Here is a 26,665-nt window from a genome sequence, read left to right on the forward strand (position 1 = left end):
TCACAATAGTGTGGCAGATTGTAATATCTATCAATTAAATAAAGTTAAAAAAAAATAAAGACTAATAAAATAAAATCGAAGACAAATCAAATTTGATCAATATTATTTGAATATATTTGCAATTATATGCTTATATAAGCAAGGTGTAAAAGGAACATTTATACTTACATCTGAGAAAGATTACGAAGAAAACTAAGAGAGCTCTCAACATTCTTTGCGGCCTGGTCCTTCATTTAACATCTGAAATAAAAATAAAATATATGAATATATTTATAATGTATCATATATTAAATTAAGAAAACATCAGAATACTCAAAAATAATCATCCAAAAAAATATGGAAGAACTTTAGACGTCTAAAATAGACTGTACTGCGCATTTCTTGTAATGGGATAAGATTTAAACATTAAACATATTTTAATATTCATAAAATGTATTTGACTAACCGTTAAAATAAATTAGATCAATCTTTTTTCAAGAAATTGGAATGAAAAAACAAAACCTATTCAACATGTTATTTACTTGGTTCCTAAAATTGAAGCAAGGAAATCAAAACACAACCTAAAATATTTGGTGTGTCCACTTACAATCCTTTGTTCACCACTTCGCTAACTAAGACCAATACAGTACAATACCAATAACAAATACAATACTTCACGAATATTGGTTCGATTTAATTTAATTTATTTTTTTAACTTATATTATTTGACATTATATTTATACTTCAATGTGCTTATGAAATGTTCTGAGGGATTTATAGCTTCAGAGTTGTTGAAAAAATTAACAAACCAAAAGTGAACGGGTTTCCATGGAAAATTACTTTTAAAAACTGGCTTCAAAATTCAATTCCCTGTATCTTTGCTAATGATGGCCCGATTTAATCGATATTTTATTTATTTTGCAGGGAATTGAATTACCTTTTAAATGGGTGTATGCAATCTCAGAATCAAGAAGAGAATTTTTAACTGGGTTTTGTTACCATACTTATTTACCAAAAAATGTACACTTTTTGTTTTATGGACAAATAAACTTTTCTTTTCTTAAAAAAAAATTCTAATTTAAGTAAATATAAGTAGAAAAAGTATCCTTATGTTACTTTATAAGGACTAAAATATAGTTTACTGGACGTTGTGCCCATGCATGAATTGTTTAAGGGGAAAGAAGTATATGTATTTATTTATAAAGAAAATGCATATAATGAAATTTAATCAAAAAATGGTTTGGTTCAATGGTATCAAAGTTCTAAAACCGAAGACCGTTTTTCCAGTTACCCGTTAATTTTTAACGGTCACCTAGAAGAAGAGCTCTAAGTGGTCAAATGCTACCTCAACATCGAAGAGCTAATGCAACAGTTAAAAATAGATGGCTCCTGGCTTTCTCCTCCGCCTGATCCGTCAGGCGTCCGGGAATTATATAAGTTATTTGTTGATCCTAATTAATCTAAAGTTAATTGTTAATAGAACAGAATTTTATTTCATTATTTCTTCGGTAGTTGAGCCATGCCAACAAACAAAAAGTATAAACCTCTCTATCTCAGCTTTTTTTTTTTTTTTTAAATTTGACATAGTTGTTTTATTGTTATACTTGAAAAAATATGAAATGTTACATGGATTGGTCACCTCCTTTTTTAATTTAAGTTATTCTGTAATGTTTAAATGGGCTCCAAGTGGATTTTGAAATGGCAGCAAATTTTCTAGATTAGCTGGAGTTCTGGGACAGGTGTTGTATTGCAGTATTCCCGAATAAATGAATACAACAAATTGTACAACTAGAACCAAGGGTTCAGCGCATTGTAATTATGTACTTGTTGTTTTAACAAGGAAGTGATTTTAGTTCATGATCACGGTAAATGGCCAGATTTTTTCCCCCTCCATAGAAGAGAGCCCGAGGAAGGCTAGGTTTAATAGCTCAGCTACAGTAAGAGAATAAATAATTATCTGCAACAGCCGGATTCGAAAACTAGTCTTAAGAGTTGGTGAGACAGCGCCTTACACGCTGTGCTACTCCGCTCTCTCAAGTATTTCCCATAACAAAATTTACAATTTTGGTATTTTTTTTTCTTCTAAAACTTACTCATTTTAAACTTTTAAAACTTATTCCCTGAATAGATAGTGATATAAATTTGGAAAGCTAATGCCTTATTGTTAGAAAAATTGAAGGCTTAAGTTCAATTTTCTTTAATTCAACTCTGATTCACTTTAACTAAAAACTATGCTATTATTATTATTATGTTATTATTAACAATGCAAACTTTGATATTTTCATAAAAATAAACATGTAGATAAATAAGTATTTAACTAATAAGTCCAAATTACCAATTATTATACTTATTGGAGAATTAATAGTTGACTTATGTAATATATATTGTAGAATGGCGGTCAATAAAGGTACAAAATAGTAAAAAAAATATTTTTTTAACCAAAATATAATATAAAATTTCTATTGTATACCTTTATTTATTACCACCCGGACTTTCTTTCTACGTCTTTTACCAAGGGCGTACCCATTATCAAAACTAGGGAGGAGGGCAAGCCATAGTCAATCAGGTTGTGAAATTTCAGCACGGAACAGAATAAAACCTAAATTTTAAGAACATTATACATAATAGTCTCAGTTCTTTATTAGTTATTACAATTGTTTGGAAAAAAATGTATTAATAAATTAATAATTTTGTTTCACTTATAGGGGAGAGACGAGGTCACCGGCCCTCTTCTACCCTATCAGGAAAACTGTTGGCATTCTGAAAATTGCCATTTCCTGTTTTTGACACTATTAATAAAACATTTACATCTCTGAAGTTAAAAAACTGATTGTCATATCTCAGTAATCATTCATATTTTTTGAGAGATCAAACGATGATGATTTTCAAAATGCTCTTTACGATGAAGAGATAAGTAAATCATTCCCGATAATAATTTTAAATGCGAAGACATCCTTATATCAACTTATCCTTTTCCCTCAGGTGACTAGAACCTGATTTAGGATACTGGCTCTCAGTACATTTCGTTAGCTGCTCCTAAGCTTGTAATATTTTTTTTCTTGTTATAGATAACTTTCTATGAGAGCTGGCGACATCGAAACCTTTGGAAGGTTCTTCGAAAAGAACGAAACCGGTATTTTCGAAAATATGTAAATTTAAAATAACATTTTATCTTTTCTGGTTAAGGAGGAAGGCCAAGAATGCTGGAAGAGCAGACGTTGCATAAGACTTTGGCAAGAGACCATCGCCTTGCTGGTCAATGACAACACTTGGCAGATACGCGGTGCATATCTGATCCCTTGTAGTGGTGTGGTCTCGTGGGTAACCTTATCAACAAGCATGATGTAAGGTCGCTGCGTTGGTTATAAGCATGACCGTACAGGTTCGAATCTGGTGTTATCTCTAGAAGTTTTCGAAGGGATTGGTTTCTGTGACAGAATCATCTCCATTTCCTGAGGATATAATTCAAATAATACATGAAATAGGGGAGAGGGTCGATGGGAGGACTAAAATGAGGATTGATAAAATATTAACTGTCCAATTAATACAAGTTTTATTAATGCCTATATATTGACAACAAGAAGTGGTAGCATTAGGATTTTTTTTTCATACTCTTGGTTGAGTTTCTAGAAGTCATGACATTTTAATGGTAGCTTATTAGACAAAGATTGGTTGATAGTCTAATTTAAGCACTTTCAGCTACTTAATTGTTGTTTTACATTAAAACGATACCCAACATATATACTCTAAATTTACGAGGACAATTTGCAGAATATTAGAAATATAAAATAAGTTTTCATAATTATTATGGCAAAACTAGAGGGTTAAAATAAATGTTAAATATCTAATCCCATAAAATAATCTTTAACTTTAGCTATAGTATGTACTAAACCACCTAAGTCTTCTTTTGAGAAACCCCATAGAAACTAAAATCACCTATCATTTTTTATTATTTCAGGTAAAAATCACCAATACTGGCATTAATGTCCTGGATTCTGGTGATTTGGTCTGAAATATGTAACTATAATTTTATCACATTCCCTCCTCTCAGAACTTATACATATTATAATTGTTTCAGGTAAGCGAAATACTCTGGAATGGGGGGGGGGCTCCCATAACGTAGGCACTATTACCATCCCATGTGTCCAACAGTCATCAGTGGAGTAATTATTTCTAGAGAATCCACATCATCACCATTATCATTAAAATGCATATCGACAGTTTCATAGACCCCTAATTAAAAATAATTAACACACTATCTGTAAATTACTTAATACATTTTTCTGTCTGTCAATCATGTTTTATTTTCATTGCAATTAATTTATATATACAGTCCACTAATGATAACCCAACCAGTACATTCAAAAGTGAAGTAACGCCTAGCCGTGAGTTGAAGGCGCATTTCATGCAATATTCTTTAATATTAAATTGTATCATATATTACATTATACTGTAAAATATGGCCCATTAAATTCTATAAGCTACTTGAATTGTTTTTGTATACAAATTTTTCACTTTTATTTCACCTTTTTTTTTTTTTAATTTAATTTAATAATAAATTGTCAGCCCTAAAATTCTTTATTGAATTTATTAATAATTGGGATTATTATAAAAGGAAACTGACATTTTTTATATAGCTAAATAGACGATAGTTACTTTCATTAAATTAACTTTAGTATTAAAAAATAACTCAAAAGATACAAATAAAAAAATATATAAATTGTAATATGATTTTTTCAATTTTTTTGTCATATATTTGGGTAGGAATATGAATCCAGAGGAGATATTACTACACCAAAACCGGTTATTGCAGGTCATAGGATTGTTGAAATATATCTGAAGCGGTTAGGGAATTATTAAAGACTGCAGAAATAAAGATAAACCTTAAAGTAATCCGAATAGTCCAGTAAAATTGTAAGTAAATCTAGAAGTAATTGTAAACTGATTTTTATCACTGGATTCTAATCCAAAACTCTTTGTAAAAGACAAAAGTAAAAAGTTTACCCTATTATACCGCTCCTTCTGGCTGTTGGCCTAATATGCAAGATTATTCAAAATGGCCACCGTATATTTTTAAGTTATAGCCAATATTTCCTAATGTATTAGAAGTAGCTTGAATATGTAATTTGGTATAATTTAAAGGATGAAATTGTTCAAATTTTGGTTTATAACAAGAAGTGTATGGATGTATATTTCGCCTTCAATTTTGAACGTAACGTTACGTAAGGAAACGTAATGTTACGGTGTCCGGTGCCAGGTAAAGTGCAGTGCATTTTTGTTTATACCTAGAAACTCATTTAATATAAAAATATCCCAATATTTTTGGGACTTCCTTACTAAGTTTCTTATGTCCAAAAGTGAAAATTTAACCCATTAAAAGTTTTCGTATTTATTATTTTCTTTCTGTAAGGTCAAAATTGTGAAACAGTGAATGTTCCTGAAAAGTAGTTATTGTATTCTTGGCCAAAACACCGCAAGTTTAAATTTTGGCTTTTATTTTATCCAATGTTTAATATCCTGGAAACAACCGAGTGATCAATAAAAAGTAGATACCTTTTCTAAATTAGAGAAAATTTTGTAATATTTGAGTTATGGTTAAACTCATTACTCTCGATATTTTCCGAAATACAATTTTTCAAACACGAATATTGTTTTCCAAATAACAAGGAGAAAAATATTGAAACTATAATTTGGTAGAAATTTCCATCATAAACTCCCATACCATCCAAATCCACTAGTTTCTAACCTTACTTCCTATTCCATTCCTGACAATCCTCCGAAAATCCTGAAAAGAAGATGGTCACAGAACTTTCTTGTGAAAAAAACATTATTAGAGTACTACCAATGGGTAGTACACGCCTGTATCACTTCAACATCAAATTTACTGAATGTATTATTATTATTATTATTATGTGCAGTTGTAAATTTTTATAAAGATATAAAAGAAAATACATTTTTCCAGTCAGATGCCTTAAAATACTAACAATAATTATTACTGAACTTTGTTTGCAATAAGAAAATTGGTTATTTAAAGAGGAAGGGCGAAATGGCTAGTATAACATTTGGTGAGCTACGGCAAGTAGAAAGATGTTGGATTGAAGTTAGATTTCACATTACTGGTGAGTTTTGTGCCATTTTACAAACTGAGTTCCTACTTCCTTAAGCTATGGGAAAGAGGAAAAGTGAATCATCACCACTTTCTGTCACGACTTTCTTCAAAGGTCATTTAGTTCTAGTTCGCAGAAGTCTTCCGAGTCAGTGAAGGTAAGTCCGCAAGTCCGTGATCGCTTTGTAATTTCTTCGACTTGTTAAAGGAATCGTTAAAAAAATAATTTCAATCTCCCTCAGTTTTATAGTAGTTTACTGTGTGTTTATAGAAGTTTTTTATGTTAAAAAACTTACTTGAACGTTATTAATTTCTATTAATGATTTAATAAACCTTCTTATTCTTTTGAACCAATAATATGGTTATATTTACTGGTTACTGTTTTAATTACAGATCATTAAGATAACACATATTAAGTTAAGACTAATGAGATTGTGATCGGCTCACAGTAGAAATATTAAGTCCAATCCTTGGTCTACACACAATTAGATTATAATTGTAAACTGACTGCCATTAAGAAAAACTATTCCTGTAACATAAATCTATAAAATATTTTTAAATCTCAATTAAGGAAAATTTGATCGATTCAAATTGTAATAATTGTAAATAACATTTTATGTCACTTTACTTTAACTATACACTTGACAAGTATGACTATTAAAATACCCAAGAAAGTGCTTTATCCGGTTAACTCACGGTCTTATTTGGAATAAATGAAACAAAAAATGTAATTGCATGAAAATCCAATATTTATTTCCAGAGACTCCCTGGAAAAGTACTTTTATGGTTACTGTACTTAGTATTTTTCCGCTTCGGTATTGTAGGAGCTCAATGGGCAAGGTACTGGACTCTTAAATCCAGGCCCGAGTCCGAATCCTGCTTTGGCAGATATTTATTTATTCTATAACAAAAGCCTTAATCTCTGGGACAGGGAGACTAATGAACTATAAATGTAACTTCGTTGGGGAGAATAAACCTGGCCGTGGGGAATGAATGAATTACCTTCTAGTACAAAACCGTTGATCAAGAAACCTTACTTTCTTGCCAAGTGTTAAAACCCAAGGCCCTTTACGGATTCTAGAGTATTGGTTAAAGTTTTTATTTTAAACTTTTCAATCCTTGAAACAATCCTTTTAAACTACCACCTAATAGTTAAAATACCTTTCTCAGGCCATTTGCTTGACTCGCGTGCGTTATCAGGATTTTCTCTTAAAGATAATTCTCTGAAATATTCGTTTTGTACCTCCAATACCAGTTCATTAGAAATCCTGTTTTAAATAAATAAGCCTTTGAAGACGAATAATGACATCAGAAACATAATATTTGATTTTTATAATGATTTGTCATAATATCTTTTGATAAATAAAAAAAACTCATATACTATTATTATATATTGCTAACTTTTTTTCCTATATGTTGTAAGATTAATAAAAATTGTCTGATTTAGCCTAAAGATTCTCTTATGGACTGCAATGAAAGTTAAGTAAACAAAATTAGTTCAATGAGATTCTTTTCGTAGAACGAATATTTTGATAATATCTCACAAAATAAGAGACTAAAACTACAAAATTTTTTACTTTTTTTAGTTCAATATTAGCAGAGTTGTTTCTTAAAAAGTAATAGTCGTAAATAGATACATTTGGGGTTGAATCGTCCCAAATTTTACTATCTTTAAAAACATATTTGCGAACTATTTTATCATTAGTTTAGTTTCGAGTTGTTTTGTAACAATTGAGAAAATTATATATTTCGGATTTCTAGTTCCTAAGATACACCAATTTTGATCCAGGCAGAAAATTCGTTTGGACCCGTGTAACCATGATGTCACCTTGGCCTCTCACTTTGTTGTGTAAAAATCCTTGACCTAGAATTTATTTAAAAGTAATTTTGTGTATTTTCAACTGAATATTTTGACCTGAAAAGGTACTTTTGTTTCCCACTTTCGAGGCAAATTCTAGATTATATTGCTGATTCTCTATTTTGGTGTCACTTGTTGGTCTCAAGCCCAGAGTAAAGAAGAAAATCAATTTTTTTTCAACTTATACTACCATTTCCTTCAAATTCACCGAATGTGTTCCCGTTTTTTTTGTACTTAAAAATAATACTCAAATTGGTGATGTTTCAGTCCCTCACCTGTACCAATGACTTGAGTTGTCAGGTTTATGATGTTTAAATTTTTTCACACTGTTTAGTATATGAGAAATTCGTGAAAGGTACTCATGCCATTGTACAGCGAGTAAAAACTGTTAAAAGCGATTGGAGATGAACGAATAATAGAGTCCTTGGAATTTATTCGTGGCCACTCTACCAGACCCAGAGAATTTCGTTCTTCTCTGCCTTATCTTGCCCATTAACAAATGAAGGAACTTCTAGGAAGTAAAATTGTTGCTAACTGAGTAATACAGGAGTTTACTTTTGATTTGAATGAGATCAGTATTGCCGAAAAGTAATTAGTATCTTATTTTTCGTTGATAGTACTTATTATCAAGGTTTATTTAACGCATTTAGTAATTTTAGCAATTTTTATTTCACGTCTTCTTGTTTTGGTTTATTATTTGAATAATATCTACATTAATATTGAAAGTTACCTATTTAGAGTTAATATACTCTTTTACGTAGTTTTGTCAAGATAAAGTAATGTGTGTTGTTGCTTAAAAATATGTTGTCATCTTACCAAGAATCCAAAGAATTCGTTATTATTATTATTTTAATTATAATTGGCGTAAGTTCAAATAATATGAAATTTTACTCAATGACTCATTTTATTTAGATAACAAAATTCTAAGAGTACTATCGATATCTGTGATGATCTATTCAAGGGACTTCATAAAGGACGTATGGATATTAATTTAAAAAAAAGTTGAACAACGCGTACTTATTCATCAGGAAACAAAAAGTAGAAAAGTGACACCAAAATAGATAATCACCTATGTATGTACATATGTGAACTTTTTTTTATCAAAAGCTGATGTATCCAACTCACAAAGGAAACAAACGTATTTGATGATTAACACTATATAAACCTTTGAAAGTAGTTAAGTCTACAGTTTATTGTGGTTGAAAATATCATTAAATAAGATTGAAACTTTTCTGTTTTCTGGTAACAGCCTAACTAACGGTAATTGGAAGCAATAAATGAATCAAAATTATTCTGTTATTCAATACTCGGTCCTCTTCCTCTTTGCATCATCATTATGAAGTTCGCCAGATCACAATGACTGGGAAGAGAAAGCAGAAGGATAAGGGAAAAGGACGAATGGAGTCCATCTTCCACCTTCCACTTTCTATATCTACGCTTAGATTTACATTTAGAGAGGACTTGAGAATATACGCTAACAGTATGCGGAAGTTCTTTTATATTCACAAGCATAGATGATTAGATATAGATCGAGCAATGTTGGTATAGTGACTAAAGGGGAAAATGTATTGTCATCGTTAAAAAGGAAAGAATAGTTATAAAAAGAACTTTTATTTATTTATTTAACATGCTTTAGGGCCGCCCGTAGCTCAGTGGTTAAGACACAGTCTTACCAATTTAATTTTTACTAACTAATAATTTTTTTTTCTCCCCGGCTCTTGTACTAAACCTGTCGTATAGTCTAGATAAAAAATGAGTCTAGTTTCAAATAGAAAATGGCGGGGAAAATATAATACTAATCATATTTCCATTCTATGGTGAGAATTATACTTTTTTTTTTTTAATGCATACATTTTGAAGGCTGGGCTTGTCTCCTGTCTTCTGGTTGTATGAATGGTAATATCCAACAACGTATTCTTACTATCCAACTCGGTGAACAAATTAACATTTTTAAAGCTATTCGCTTAAAGTTGAGATTACACTTATGTTTTCTTGACGAAAGCTTGACCCGTCAACGAACAAAGGAGATGAGAACCGTTTTATTTGCTAGCGTGACGAGGCTCAAACACTTACGCATAGCATGGGCAACGAGCCGTATGCGGATTGCTCAACAAATTCTCTAATATATTTAATGCCGGATCTACAAGTTTGCCCCTTGCCACAAATCCGAGACTTGTTCAAATTCTTGTTTACAAAAGAAACAACAAACGTCGGTGTTCACACGCTTGTTTTGTTCTTTAAAATTTTTACGGCTGTTACATTCGATCTCCTCTATTTTCACTTAGAAAATGAACAAAAAATAGGCAAAATTAAAGGAAACGTAAACATTAGTAATCCAGATTTTAGATGATAAAAAATCATATAGGTAGTTCTACAGAGTCTATAAATTCACTCATCGTCCTAGAATTTTTATCAGAAATTTATAAATTTAATTTCCAATATATATAATTTCTTAATAAATATATATTTGTGCTTATGTAAAAGCCATAATTAACTGATGAAGTTAATTAACAAGATTTGAAAAATGTATTTACACCGAATCGATAAAATTTTAAAATACACAATATTAAACCAGAGTTAATTATTGAATCCATAGGTTAGAGAAATTACTTAATTAATTAAAACGCAGATAGCACAAATATTCATCTTCAATATGTTGGTAGTTCTAAAACAATGCGAACTGATAACGAACGTGTGAATGCTGCACAATTGCAAAGGGTAACCTGTACCAACACACCCACATAACCCATCCACATGTTTGGCAAATTTTAGATGCACCTTAAAACGTCTATTGAAGGCATGATATATAGCTTCTTAGATTATCGTTAATGAATTGAGAAATATGGCGGAAAATCTCATTAACATTATGTATTAAAAATATCCTAAAAAGTTCAATTTAGTGGTAAAAAAATACTTTTAGAATAATAAATAAGCAAATATAACACCATTGTGAACAACAAGGGTAAAAAAAAACAACCTATAATCTACCTCATAGATTAAAATGATGAAAAATATAACCTCATCAAAACAATGCTTGTTTGAAGACCATCTTTCTGCGAAATTAATTCATTTTTAGAGTCTCGATAAACGCTACTGGTTTTAAAAGGAATTCTCCAAGGGCGATGTCAAAGAGCAATACAACAATAATTAGAGTAAATAAGTGACTTTTGCGTTTTTATTTCACATTTTCGTGACGTATATAAATGCTTTTGCCTGGATTTCGAAATTTTGTCTTAAGTCCCTATTTAATATTCTTCAAGAAATTTGACTGTATTCATTTCTTCAGAATGCCAACCAAAAAATAAAGTGATAAAATATTGTATAATGTATATCTTGAACAACTCAAAAAAAGCCCGAATAACTGACATAATGCAGATGAAGTTTATAAATTACAACGAAGATGTAAGTTAACATGTTAAAAATTCAAATTTTTAACTGAGTATGTTGTATTTTGTATAAAATTTACTGATCCTTTGTTTTGATTTATTTAGATATAAGATGGTATGTTTTAAAACAATTAATGAAGATTAAAGAAAAATGAATTTTTTAATCAATTCTAATTGTTTTCCTGTTGATATCCTGTACCACCTACCTCAGGTTCTTGGAAATGCCCACATGATGTTTCAACTTCCTCGAAGCCTTTCTCCCTTCACTATAATCACCATGATTTTCTAGTGTGAGAGTGTTCTGTAACCCTTTCTGTGATATATTATTTCAGTCTCTATCTTATGATAGTGGTTCTCAGTATAGTTTTCAAATATATTCCCAAGATTTTGGGAAAAATTTTCTAAAAATATGTAATGAAATTTCCGTTTCGATTTAAGCTCGCTCAATCACCATTTTACTTTTGGTAAGTCACATTTCTATTTATTTTCTATGTTGGAGAGAACATAGAAATCTCAGTCTTTATTATATTGGATGTGATTTTCGGGATTTTTTTTTTCAAATGCGATTGTATTCTCTTTAAAATTTGTTTAATATTGTCCCAAAGCTTAACAATATATTTCTTAAAAAATAATTCTCTATTCACTTATATATATTTTTTTATGTCAAGGTTCCTAGTGTTGTCTAACTGTAATTTTGCCAATTAGTTCTTCCTACTCTAGCCAGAGTATAGCCGTTTACTGTTTAGGAATGTTTTCCTGGCAGAAAGAAATCTTTGATATAATTAAAAATGTGCTTTTCCATTACCTTTGCCGTAACCATAACCTTTTCTGATTGTTGTCCATGCTACTAAGTGCCAGTCTCAGGTCGGAATTCATAAGGTTGTAAAAGTGAAAAAGGATTCCTCTGTTATAATTATATTGTCTGTGTATCAACAATACTTGGTGTCCTGCTCCCCACGGAACTTCCAAGATTGAGTTTTCAGATTGTTAAGGCTCTCGGACACAAAACGAAACAAGCTGTTTGCCGGCGGTTAACATGCCATAAGTCTGGTATTATTTTGGATTATCTATGTTATACAGGACTTGCACTAAAAATTAACTTGTCTAGCATCACCCCTGATCGCTCATTTCATTTTCTATGCCACACACTTGCGATATATGGAGTTCTGTGTGGCATAGATAGATAATGAATTATAATAATATAATTATTCCTTTTCTTTGTATCTAGACCTAAAGGTAAATTTATAGCGTTTTGGAAAAACGAGGTTTTCATCTCAATCAGTCAAAATTGTAAGTCTAAGGTACAATGTATGAAATACAAACAAATAAACTTGTTTTTGTTGGACGAGTCACCATCTAAACAACGCAGTGTTTTTGTACTATTAGTAGGCATCAAAATTCACTTATGAATCATTTTTTTTTAAATTTATTTATTTATATTTATAACTATATTAAGAATATATACAAGTAAATTTGATATTAATTATACAACGACATGATACAGACATGCAAAAAATCTATCCACTAATAAAACTCCCATATGAATATTTCTACAGGACAAGATCACGAGGCCATCTTACGTCTAGGAGGATTATCAGATAATGATGGAGAGGTTAGAAACAAGTGGGTTTGTGTGGTTAGGAAGTTTATCATGAAGGATTGGTATCTGGTTCTGGTCATAGTGGCAACATGTACCAGTCCTGAGGGATGACATGATTTGTGACAAAATAAGGAGCATTAAGGATTTTTACGTTTCGGGCCGGACCGTAGCTCAGATGGTTAGGCCTAGATCTATCGTTCTGAGATCTGCGGGCGGCGCCGGTTGACTTTATTTATTATGTGGTGGTCCCACAAAATGAAAAACTTGACCCCCCACTATGGTTAGAATAGGTTGGACACCGTAGATAACTAGGCAAACATCAGCTTCGACGTGGATTTCCTTTAAAAAAAAAAAAAAAAAGGATTTTGAATGGTAAGGATTGGATACGAGGGGAATTCGAAGGTTTAGTGGAGCCTCAAAGCTCAACTCCGTAAGTCCAGACAGCCCTTATTATAGTCACATGAGTCAGTTGTAATTATCGGAATCGAAGATTTTCTGTCTTTTGACAGTTTTTTGTCTTCAGTATGAGTATTCCAAGTCAGTCGTGTCCAGATGAAGTTATAGGTAACGGATCTGTTCGAGAGGAATAAGTGGGGTGTTATTTAAGGATATGTGGGGCAGGAAGTCGAACTTAGAAATTAAAACTTCTACAGGTAAAAGAACAGTTTCTACATCTAGTTCAAAGAATCGAAAGGTTGATTTTAAACAGAAAGTATGCGAACTTTCCATAAAAATGATCATAAAACACTGAAAACCTTATCTTAAGATGAATATCACGTTTAGATGGAGAATGTTCTGTTAATGGCCGAATCAAGTAATTAAAGATTGTCTTGATTTCAGAGTTCATTCTTGAAGACTCAATAGAAGTGAATCTTTAAAGTGAATCTTTAAACTCCAAATTCTTATTTTTCATAAGTTTTTCCAAAGTCTTATTTTTTGTATTTCTCCACCTCATTCAGCGAGACCAATTGCATAATAAAAAACTAAAGTGTAGACTTGTTTAACAATTATCGAGGCATCATGGTGCAGTTTCACTATCTTTTATTTTTGGTGGTCGGTTTGGACAAATTTTCAGAATTATCTTTGTAATTCCATAGTCATGGAGTGTATAATGCCATCATCTTCCATCGATAAGGAAATTTAATCTTTGCTGTCAGCTAGCTTAGAATTATTTTAAGTTAAGGATTCCTCTTACGGTATCTCCTACTTGAATATTCCTCGATGTGACACTTCATGTATGTAATTAATGATCATTATTACTTCTTATAGGTAGAAATAAAATAATAAACATATTTATTATCTATTAATCAATTCATAAAAAAAATTAAATTTATTTATTTTATATTTAAATTGTTTGGCTCAAATAAAAATAGTTATTAATATTTGAGTCCCATTTGAACGCACCCGGACCATATTCCATTTATTATAAAAAAATTAAATATGTTTTTAAAATTTTATTTTTTTATCCCACGTCAATATAGAATGTTTTGGAAAAAAAAAAAAAAAAAAAGAATATAGTTGAGACCAAAAACAAATGACGTGTTACATATTTTCCCTTTACGTTAGAAGTGGATGTTAACATCTACGTGCCTGGCCTTAATGCTGGGCGGCCGTTAGGTGAAAGTGTTCCGAGTATTTTTAGCCCATGTAATTTCAAAGTAATTATGTCAAGCGACCAATACAGGCTCAATATGCTCAATAGAGGATTTTGATTCTTCCAGAATTAAATAATTAAAATGGAAATGAAATATAAAGATTTATAAATGAAGAAATATTTATTTTTGTATAACAAAATAAATATTGTATATACATAATATGCCATATAATTTCAAATTATGAAGAAGATGGTCAGTGTTACGGTCAAAATAAAACATAAATAGTTGACAACTTTGTGGAGCTTCATCAGGGCTAAAAAGATACAAAAATAACCAAAAATATTTTGACTTAGTAAGACAATAAAATTCCAAAAGGTAAATTAAGGTAGAATTAAAATTATGTAAAAATAAGTGAAAAGAAAATTATATACAAATGAAAGAAAATAAAAATAAAATATTATTAAAATAAAATAAACAATGATAATAGAGAGAATGGACTGAGAAAGAGCGGGAGGAACAGTCCAGAAGGATGAAAGGGTATTGGAATAGAAGGAAGGCGGAAGGTGTGAGGATGAAACGAAAATGATATTCGCGTGGTCTTTGCTGCCCGGTTCGTGAAAAAAACAATGATAAGAATACTAAAGTTAGCACATCTTTTTTTTAAATATTAATACTATTGTATTTCTTCTTTTCTTTGATTTGTATATAAGTTTCTTTTCACTTATTTTTACATAATTTTAACTCAACCTTAATTTACATTTTTGTATCTTATTATCTTACTATGTCAAGATATTTTTATTTGATTTTGTATCTTTTTAGTCCTGATGAAGCTCTACAAAGTGGGGCGAAACGTCAGCAAATAAATACTTTTTAATTATTTTTTTCTCTTTTTACTATACCCCTGACCATCTGTTCATAATTCCAAGTAAATAACTTATTTCCACCAAAACGGGCGTAAACAATGATAAAACAGCGGAATTAACGTTTAACAACAAAAGTGAAACCATTAACGTTTAACAACAAAAGTGAAACCATCCAACTATTTCAAGAGGTACTTATTTATAAGTAGTTATACCAATATAAAACAAGGGACAGAAAACGTCCTGCCACAGTGAGTGAATTACGTGAAATCCTGGAAGAAGCACCCAATAATTCCAAAATGATCTTGGTGAGGTGAAAATATATTCCCCAAAATGTGAGAAATCACTTTCATGCAAGACTGATGTGTTAGATAAATCACTCACAAGAAGACAAAATCACTCACTTCAAGAATATTGGGTGCTTATTGCACTTTGACCGGGCTATTTTCTGTTAGTTTTTGTTATGTCCACTTTTAATGGTAATGTAATGGTTTAAAAGTTTTTAATTATGTATCACACAATCGAATGGACAATCTTAATATTCTATTGATACATTGATAATTCAATACTAGTTCAAATAATTCGATTAATTTCATCATTTTTAGTAAATATTAATTTTTCTGTTTGGTCTTTGTTTTCGACTGAATTTTTTTTTTTTTTTTCAATACTTAACATTTAGCGAACCAGTGATTATTGTTTGCCGTTATTTTAGAGGTTCATTCCTTTGTGCTTGGAATTTCCCAGTTGTTTTATTCCTACAATTAAGTTATGGTCTCTTGAAAAGCTTTTTGCTCATTTATATAAAGATAATTTTTAATAAGAAATTTTAATGCATCAATCTTTGTAAAACTATAATAAAATTCCTATGCTAGTGAACATGAAAAAATTACTGCTCTTCATTCTTGACTAATCAAAGCCTTAATTACCCAAAACAAATGTCAACGTACTGCGTAAAGAACAGAACTAACTTTCTTTGTTCTTGCAAGCAAAATTCTCTTATTTAATTATTTTTGTTGTTCTTTATATTCCTAAATTGTTGATAAATCAGCCATTTTAATTTATATAGCCCATAAAAGTGTGAATATTCGTCAGAAACTATAATGAATTTTATCCTTTACGTCTGTAATCGTTCAATAAAAGTTAAATGATCTTCCACAACTCTAGAGTATATTTGAATCAACTATTTAAATACTTAAATACTGGAGTGGATCAAATGGTTGACAACCTATCGGTAGACTATTCCTCAACTCTTACATCATCGAAACAGTGCTGACGGATTATGCTCCTTTTGTGTGAGAGATTATAGTTCTTCATTGTGTAATACTCGACAGAAAAAGGCTTTCTCGAAACTTTCCGTATGAGGTTTATCTTTGGTCCGCGGACGTTTCTCTAAGTGGTCCCATTTAGTGTCGTAACTTTCAGAGGCGTTTTTTCGTACTTGTATTCTACCATAAAGTTTTTGCGAATGACCAAACTTGGAAAAGCGACCATAAAATATATCCTGATAATGTGCACACGTCTACAAGGAAGGCATACACATATACTTAAAATAAACAAAAGAAGACATCTTTAAATCATGCAGGTAAAAAATGTTACGATACAATAAACGTTTTTAAGTTTTTAAAGTCCAATTTGGGAGAAATTTTTAACTACAAGTGGTTATCTGTTGAAGTTATCTATCTGATCGAATTTGTCTACATGACAAAATTTATCTTCATGGATAAAAAAGGTTTTACTTTTTATATTTACCTACCCGCAAAGCTCCCGGTTATGACCTAATTACATCCCATATTCTAAAAAATCTTCCTCGAAAATCCGTTCTATTCCTCACCTACATCTACAATGCTGTATTTAGATCCACTTACTTTCCTGACCCATGGAAATTATCCATAATCAAAATGATTCCCAAACCTCAAAAGCCGCCTGAATACCCATCCTCCTACCGTCCTATTGCTTTGTTACCTATCATGGGCAAAATCCTTGAGAAACTCATCTTAAGACGCCTGATGGCCAGAATCCAATTCTTACAGTCCAAAATCCTTCGTAAAATCCTTAATGCTCCTTACTTTGTCACAAATCAAGTCATCCATCAGGACCTCAATATTCCATATGTTGCCGATTTGGCCAGAACCAGATACCGTTCCTTCCATAATAAACTTCTCAACCACCCAAATCCACTTGTTTCTAACCTGGCTTCTCCTTCACTACCTAATAATCCTCCTAGGCGTCTGAAAAGAAGATGGCCTCGAGATCTTCTTCTCTAGAAATGTTATTGAAGTTCTATCAGTGGGTAGATTCTCCACATGTTTTTATCATGTTACTATGTCACCTACAGCAAATTTACTTGTTGTATATATGTGTATACAGTTGTAAATATCAATAAATAAATTATTAAAAAAAACAAAAAAAAAAAAAAAACTTTTTATATCTATAGTGGAATGACAAACATGCCATAGACTATTAATTTTTAATATACAATATAAATTTAATTTTAACTATCACAATATAAATTGATAAGACTGACAACCACAATATTTTACATTGTAATACAAATAAAATTATTTAATCATTCATTTGATAATGATATGTGAGGTATGAGGAAGAAGTTATTCCTCACAAGTATTATTATTTTTTTCAGGGATTTACGACACATAGGTTTTATTTTAAAAATGTTTTAACAGTAAATATCATAATAAAGTTAAGAATGCATACTAATAAAGTTTTCTTCTCCTTTTTTTGTTAAGTATTACAATGTAAGCTAGTATATACATATATATTTACTTATTTAACGTGGCATTTAGCATTGGTATGATAATGAGATATGACATATTGTTTTGTTAAACAATTATTCTCGAAATAACCCTTCTTTATAGGTAAAAAAAAAATCCTTAACAAATTTAAGTTTAAAAACTTTTTTAAATTTAAATAAAAAACGTTTGGACAAAACTCAACTTTTTATTATCTTGTTTTATAACTTAAAATTATACTAAAACTCTCAAGGTAAACAACGGTTTCACTTTCACCTATATTTGTTCTTATAAGAGATTTTTAGCTTCGAGTTGTCACTGCATTTTGTAACCCCTTCATATTAGTATTACAAAGGTAACACAAGAGTAGAATTCTCATCCATGTCTTTTTCAATCTTATTCTTGTATTCACATGTTGGTATGAATTCATTATCATGAAAAAGTGATAATTAATTAATTACTGAGAAATTCAACAAAAATTGGGTAATTATCTCGATCTTAAACAGGTTATGAACTGGTACTGCATGGTACAAGAACCGGGATGAAAAAAAGCCAGTTATCTCACCCCAATTTTTGATCACTTTAATGAAAACTATGTATAATTAATAGTCAAAATTAATGAGTCTGCCAAGTATAGGTAGGGGGAATAAGAAATGGCGGTTGTTTCAAAACCTTAAAAAACACTAATTTTTCATTCGGAGCTCTATATCTTAAAAACTACCAACAACACTTGAAAACCTAAGAGGAAATTATTTAAAGAAGAGTAAATTTTCTGAAATATTAACCTTAAAAGAGCTATTTACGTCCAATAGTTCTCGAGATATAGCTTTTTAAAAAGCAAAATTTCTTAAAAATCTACTGAAAGATTAGTAGTTACTAAATTTGTTTTGAGAAATCTATATCTTAGGAAGTATGTTACGTACAGATGTCTATTAGCACTCAAATTAAAGCTATTATAATGGACTATAAAGAAGTTCCTGACCTTTTCCTTCCTAGGAATAGTATTTTTCATGATATTTGCTAAAATAAATTGATTTATGGTTGTTCGGGCAATAAGTTTGATTTATGAAAATCTTCATTTCAGAAACCATTTAACGTACAGATGTCTGCCAGCGCTCAGATTAAAGCTTGTTATATTTACTATAAAATAGTTAATATTGTTTATCTTTGTAGGACTAATAGTTTTTACGATATTTGACAAAATAAACTCACAAAATGTTAATTTCTAGTTATTCGTATAAAATGTTGGATTTATAAAAAATATATCACTAGAACCATAAGACGCACATATGTCTGCCAACACTCAAAATAAAGGAAATTTAACTTAATATACAGTAGTTTATGACATTTATCTTCGTAGGGGTAGTAGTTTTTATGATATTAACATATGAATATCAATTTGGCAAATAAAAATTTGTCCGAACAACTATAAATCAATTTATATTAGCAAATTTCCTGAAAACTATTACTCCTATGAAGACAAACATCATAAACTACTTTATATCTCATTAAACTAGCTTTAATTTGAGCGCTAATAGACATCTGTACGTCAAATGGTTTTTGAGATATATTTTTCAAAATAAATTCACTAACTACTAATCGTTCAGTACATCCCGTACAACATTTTTATGAAATGTTGCTTTTTAAAAAGCTATATCTCGAGAACTATTTAACGTAAATAACTCTTTTAGAGATCATATTTTAGCAAATTCGCTCTTCTTTAAATGATGGTGTGTTAGGTTTTCTTGTGTTGTTGCTACTGTTTTATATAAGATATAGAGCTCCGAATGAAAAATTAAATTTTTTTATCGCTTTCAAACAGCCGCCATTTTTTATTCCTCCTACCTATACTTGGCAGACTTATAAATTTTGGCTAGTAATCATATATAGTTTTCATCAAAGTAACAAAAATTGGGGTGAGATAACTGCCTTTTTTTTTTCATCTTGGGGTAGCAAGTCTCAAATTTATAATTCGCTTTTAAGGTTTTCGAGTTCGGCAAAGTTGGAAAAAAAATGTTTCTAATATGATGAGTTTTCGACGCTTAAAACTTAATTTTCCAAAAGTTTGGTGTATTTAATTAGAATTATTAAATATCAATTGTAGAAAGAGTTTGGTAGTTTGTGGAAATATTTCTTTTAATTACTATATTGTGTATGGAATGTGGCAACATTCTTGAGACAGTATTTGGCAATTTCTACGAGAATGGTCAATATGTTCGAATCCTGGGCGATAAGATTTGCGATCCCGTAGTTTTGGGAATGTATTGAATAGAGGGTCCGGGGGCCTTCTGACATTTTAAGTTCTTATCTAATGTAATAATAATTTATTTAATTTTTCTCGCGACGGTCGCCCTCACACTGACCCTTAGATCCGAAATCGAACGCAGGGTCCGATTTCACATTGCTTTGTTGACTTTTTAATAGCAATCCCTGATCAAGGCGGAGGTTAGAGATCGTTTCAACCTGTTAATATTAGAGACAGAATAGTTTAACCAAGGTCTCTATTTGGGTCAGTAGCAGAGAGCAGCGAATACCTGTATGCTTTCCAAACTGTTTCGTCAATCTCATGCTCACGTGATGACATAACGAGATTCAGACTGGCCCCATTGGTCTGTTCTAGCCACTTAGCCAAGGTCCGATACATTTACCTGCTTTGAAGGGTAAAGTGCTTGGAAAGAGAAAAATCTAATCCTTCAAACACAGGAAACAACTAAGCAGTCCTGACTTCTAGAATACAAGTGATAAGAACTCAATAATGGCAGAAATCAAGCCGCACTTATTAGAACAGGTTTCTGATTTATCCTAATGAGGAAATAAGTATGTCTTCACCGTCCTAGATGGATACGAACTGAGTGATATATATTACGGTTAAATAATACTTTTAAATTAAAAATAATAATTTCAGTTTTTTTATATGTGGAAATGGGTTGTTTTGTAATTATGTATCATCTAGAAGATGAATGGTTGGAGATGTGGTAAATGTTTAATTCAGATATTCTCCAATGTTGGGGGATATTACCCGAATTAATTATAATTTGTTGGTCATGTGGAATGAATGGTATATTTGAATTGATTTGAAGTAAATTAAGAATGATGAAAGTGAAAATAAAACTATTCTTGAATGAGTTACGAAATGACTAATTTGATGGGATTAAACCAACGGGGTGTAGAATATGGTTAGTTGTTAGTAAATTCAATTTTTATTATTAATTTGAATGGTATTACATATGGAATTATAAAAGATATTACAGTTTTATTATGTTGTGAATTGATAAAAGATTATTAAGATTCCATGGTGTATGTTTATCATCTTCTTCTCTTCTATCATCCCTCCTCAACTCCTCTACTGAAGAATCAATCAGTCATCTTGGATTGTAGAATATGATGCTGCTCTGAGGGGAATGACTGTGTTCACTCTCTGAACCTGTTCTGACCGGTTGGTGGCTGTTTCGTTTAAACGGGAGACTTAAAACACATGGTTAATTAGCCATGCCAGCGCTCCATGTGGCCGAGAAAACAAAAGACTCTCAAACTCGCTAACTCTCGGGTTGTTAGCGAGTGTGAGAGTCTTTTGTTTTTTTTTTCTTCACCTCTATTCTGCTAGAGAAAAATGAATGAGTAGAGACACTCTGAAGTGGCTCCCAGAACAGAGGAGAAGGGAGGAAATCTAGGAATGAAGTGAGGATAACCGAGCTATGGAATAAGTCCACACCTATCCATATAATTCACAACATCATCATCAGCATCATTAAATCCATAGAACAATTATTCAGAATTTAACTAACATACCTAATTATAAATGTTTTGTTTCGACCACCACTACTTGAACTGTAATTTATGCAATAGATTTTCGTTTCAGTTAATTATGTTTCATATATCACTATTTTATACAGTCTACTAAAATCCAACGAGCATTTCAGAAGTGAAGGAGTGCCTGGCATTGAGTTGAAGGCGCACTTCATACAATGGCAGCATTTTGGTCTCCTATTCAAAATGTGTTAGGGATATTCTTCAAACAGTAAAAATAATAGGTAATTATTTAAGTATACTGCTGTTATGGCCTACGCTGTATCCTTTCTTCGGGGCACAAATGTCTCATTCTCTTTCATACGGATTGAACGAATGGTACGAGGACTTATTTCTGGTCATCAAGTTATGGAAATGTGAGAGGTTTAAGTCGGAGCGAGCAATCAGAAGTTTGGTTAGAGTTTCCTTGTGTAACCCTTTTTACATCCTTAGATATATTATCTAGTCCGAACTACGGCCAAGTTTGCTGTCCACGACTTGTCCCTTCAAAATAATGTCTTTAGGTTTTTAATTTTGTATTCCATAAACACTATTGTTATATATGACTATCTTGGGAAATAGAAGTTTCTATTTGTTTTCATGGAGGAAGAATTCGCAAAATCAAACAATGTTAACTACATTCATTCATTATGGGAAATAAATGAGTGGAGCTTATATGTAGACAACATTTCTGAATGTTGGATCTTGGTAGAGTATAAAAGTTATAAAATGTTTGTCAATTAAAATTAATTGCAACATACAGCACCGTATGTATTTTTGTCCTAGAGTTGAGAAAAATTTCCGTGGATGAATTTGTAAGTCTACCTATGGATGATCGAGAGAAGGAAAAATGATAATCTGAAGTATAATTTTTTGAATATCAGGTTTCTCCTAAATGACCGGCCCAATTATATAAAATCTATAATAAGATCACTCAAAGTCGAAACTGAATCTAAAAATAATATTTCATAAAAATTTATAAAGATCACCGCGAAAGTCGCAACACTCCGTCGAGATTGCGGGGGAAGCTCGTGTTTTCTCCGGAAGTTCAACGAAGCTAGAAATATTACTTTCGTTTCATTCATGTGCGAGTCAGTCAAGGTCGTAGCTTCATCGAAAACAACTTTCCCTGAACCGATCGGTTTCCTCTTCGATAAATTGTATCGATAACGTGTTGTATAACTGGTGCTATTTCTGGTTTGTTTTTTCTTTCAAAGTATCATTAAATGTTTGTCTAAAATTACAACTTGTTAAGGGAACTTCATATGAAAAATATTGCCATCACGGAGATCTTATTCTTTGCTAAATTTTAAGACATGGCTTCAATTTTAAAGTATCGAGAGGTCAGTCTTGGTCAGGTTCTTGTTGTCTCAGACAAAAATGTCGAAATAAAAGTTTATTGGGATTCACGATTTATTTCTGATTCCTATTCGACATTCGAACTATAGTACATACCTAAAATCCTTCGGAAGTGACTTCCACCGGTATTCGAACTATATCGTATTCTGTTCGACAAAAAGTTAAATATGTCCATACTGCCAGATCAATTGAATAAGTACTTCTTACTTGGATTATATTGTTAAATCAATTGAGAAAGTTCTTCTTATTAAATTTAACTGAGTCTGGTTAGCTTTAATTATTGCTTGAACTGTAAAACTCAATTAGTTAATTTAATGACTTTATTTTTCACATCCAGCGTATTTGCACAGCATTTTTGGGAAACCTTTCCAGAACAATTTTAAAATTCATTTTTCTTTTAAAAATACTCAATGGCTATAACCAGGGATACGATTTTTTTGTTTTTACATATTTTTTTCCAATAATTCAATACACATGAACATTTCGTGATGTTTTTAAGGAAAATAAATCAATTTTATACATGAAATATGGTCCGAGTACGGTCAAATTAAAGTCAAATAATAATATCATTTACTATTTTTATTTGAGCCAACATTTCGCCCCACGTAGCAGCGCTTCGTCAGGGCTAAAAAAGATATAATCACTTAACATAAGTAAAAATGTGAGTGGAAAATTACAAGGGTATACAATGAACGTAAAAATTAAATAAGAAAAATTAAAGGTTATAAACAATAAATGAAAACGGTAATAGAATCAGATAAAAAGAAGAAATATTAAAGAAAGTATAAATTATCAAATGAAAATGAGCGAGACAGAATCCTTACCTGTTTTGACGGAAGTCAAAGTCACAGTGAACCGTTTGTATTGGGAGGAGGGGGGTTGGCAGTTAAGTACGTCACATTTGAAAATAATTTTGTAGTAAACAGTGTACAAAATATTAAAATTAGGTAAACAATAAATAATAATAAATGATAATATACATAATAGAGAGGGAGAAGAAATATTTTAAAAAAAATTACATGGATAGAAAAAAAAAAGAAGAAATAAAGTTAAAATAATGGAATAGAATGAATATAAGTGATTAAGAAAGATAATATATCAAATGATAACACATGAATATAAATTAAAAAATAAGATATATAAATATAAAAGAAAAAGGAAGGATAGTAAATATAAAATATAATTAAATTAAGTATGGGGTGAGAATTTGGAAAAGTAAGAATAAAAGATATGACGGGAAACTGACCTTCTGAAATGAAGAAAGAAGAGAAAAGAAGCATTAAGAGGGCTTTATTTGGTTCAAAATGTGTCGGTATGTAAAGGAGATGCATTTTTTATCAACTTTATGATTGACGGAATTCTCCCTTAAATATTTGTGCATGGACTCCGAGATAATATGTTTTTTTGGTTGGGGACAGTGGCAAGAATTGAAAGATTATCGAAATTAAAAGTATGATTCAGGTTTAAAGCGTGTTCTGATAATTTAGAGGCAAGTGGGTTACAGGAGTTTATAGAAGTTTTATGCTGGGAAACGCGATTCTTAAGTTGGTTTTTAGTTATATAAACCAATTTTAGTCGTCGAAATGGAAGGAATTGCAACATGGGGTTGAACAAGGTATCCGGTAAAGTACATTGTAACGGTGTAAAACAGGAATAGTCTTTTAATTTGGAAAAAATATAGGAAATTTTGCTGTGGGACTTCAAGCCAAGACGTAGGGAATAGTGGATCTTAAGGATTTTTGAATATTGTCAGAAAGAATGGGGATATAATGAAGGGACCTGTACGGAAAAAGAGGTGGAGTGGGTTGAGAAGAGTTAAGAACGGGAGGGACTGGAGTAACACGGTTAATGTAAGAATCAAGTAGTTTTTCAATTTAATTTAATTTCAATTTCAATTTTTAATTGTTAATCAAGTAGTTCAAACAGTTTTAATTTTTACGTTTCATTATTTACCCTTGTAATTTTCCACTTACTTTTTTTACTTTAAGCGTTTGTATGGTTTTTAGCCCTGACGAAGCCCTGTAACGTGGGGCGAAACGTTGGCTCAAATAAAAATAGTACATAATATTATTTGACCGCACCCGGACAATTTTTCATTAATTGTTACACACGGTCGGTCAATCGGCAATCCTCCAACAAATCAATTTTATATTACATATTTTAAAATAATTCACCGTTTTTTTCCTATTTTTATTAGTTCCATATCTGAATCCATATTTCACATTTTATTTCGCTCATTTTTCTTGAAATTACATATTTTAGTCCATATTTTCCTTTTTGATTGGTCCCAAATCCAAACAAAATTGTTGGTAGATTAAAAAAAAAATTGTAACATAGTTCTCAATTATATTCAAAAAAATTACAATAAGCATGCAACGATACGAAAGTTCGCGATCTTAGTTTTATGGATTTTATTTCTTTCATTTTATGAAATGTGTGGATGTGTGATAATATTTCGGTCGAAATCGATTTTGCCATAAGACCGCCGACGATTTGTATTTGAAAACTCAAAGATGCATCTTATTAGCAAATTTATTGATGGAAAATTTGAAAATAGCGAAGATTTTTTATTCGTTAACACCTTTTATCAAAACATTGTATTTGTAGTATTTTGTTTATTTTCAGGTTTTTATTTAATTTGAATTTCCATATTTTTGAATTTCTTTTATATTTAATATTTTATATTTTTATAATCTGTTTATAAAAAAAAAACAAAAAAAAAAAACAGACATTTATGGACATACTTTGACTTTTTTATTTTGTAAAAATACCATCCCAAGTTATTACTTTATATAAGTACTGTAAGAAAGGGAAGAAATAGCGAAGTAAAAAAAGATCTTTTATGTTTCGGGCTATAACTCATATGTATATTTTAAATCAAGAACATGATTTTTCTATTAAATTGATAAAATTCAAATTTATTTCTCATCGACGTAACTACGAATTCGGTTTGACTTAAAACGTTTTTAGTATAAATTACCAGATGTAACATAATACGCAAGTCCAACCCACTCAATACGAGTCGAAGTAAGACTTTTAATCTCAATTTGTTTCTCTATTTCTATTCTTATTTCGGTTTTCCAAAGAAATACATTTTATTTCATATGTCTCTTCTTGCTTCATGGAAAGAGGAATAACACGAGAATTCCTAACGGTGAACGGTTTAAAGATAGATTTAACTTAACTGAAAACAGGTAGAATAATGGAGTCAAGAGCACTTTCTAGAAGAAGAATGCTGACAGTCAAGGTGCGAGCTGTTTCAGAGAAGAGATTACCCATTTGTAAAAAGCAAGAGTTATGTTCTCACACCCTTTGAGTACAAAATAAGAAATGTTAATATTTACTTTTATTAATTACTAATTTAGTAATTATATCATATTCCATATTAA

At 30.8% G+C, this 26,665-nt stretch overlaps 1 protein-coding gene across 2 annotated transcripts in view; it reads right to left on the reverse strand.

Moving 5' to 3' along the window:
* Positions 1 to 26,665, reverse strand: part of LOC106678748 (inactive pancreatic lipase-related protein 1) — a 52,951-nt gene that overhangs the window by 15,599 nt on the left and 10,687 nt on the right. For both annotated transcript variants that reach the window (XM_014417485.3, XM_014417484.3), the window contains exon 2: positions 169 to 240. In XM_014417485.3, coding sequence (XP_014272971.1) covers positions 169 to 211 — 43 coding nt within the window. In that variant the 5' untranslated portion in view covers positions 212 to 240. The remainder of the gene's footprint in view (positions 1 to 168; positions 241 to 26,665) is intronic.

This window comes from Halyomorpha halys, unplaced genomic scaffold (genome assembly GCF_000696795.3).
Source record: "Halyomorpha halys isolate HHAL.00 unplaced genomic scaffold, Hhal_1.1 Scaffold157.1, whole genome shotgun sequence".
Classification (NCBI taxonomy): domain Eukaryota; kingdom Metazoa; phylum Arthropoda; class Insecta; order Hemiptera; family Pentatomidae; genus Halyomorpha; species Halyomorpha halys.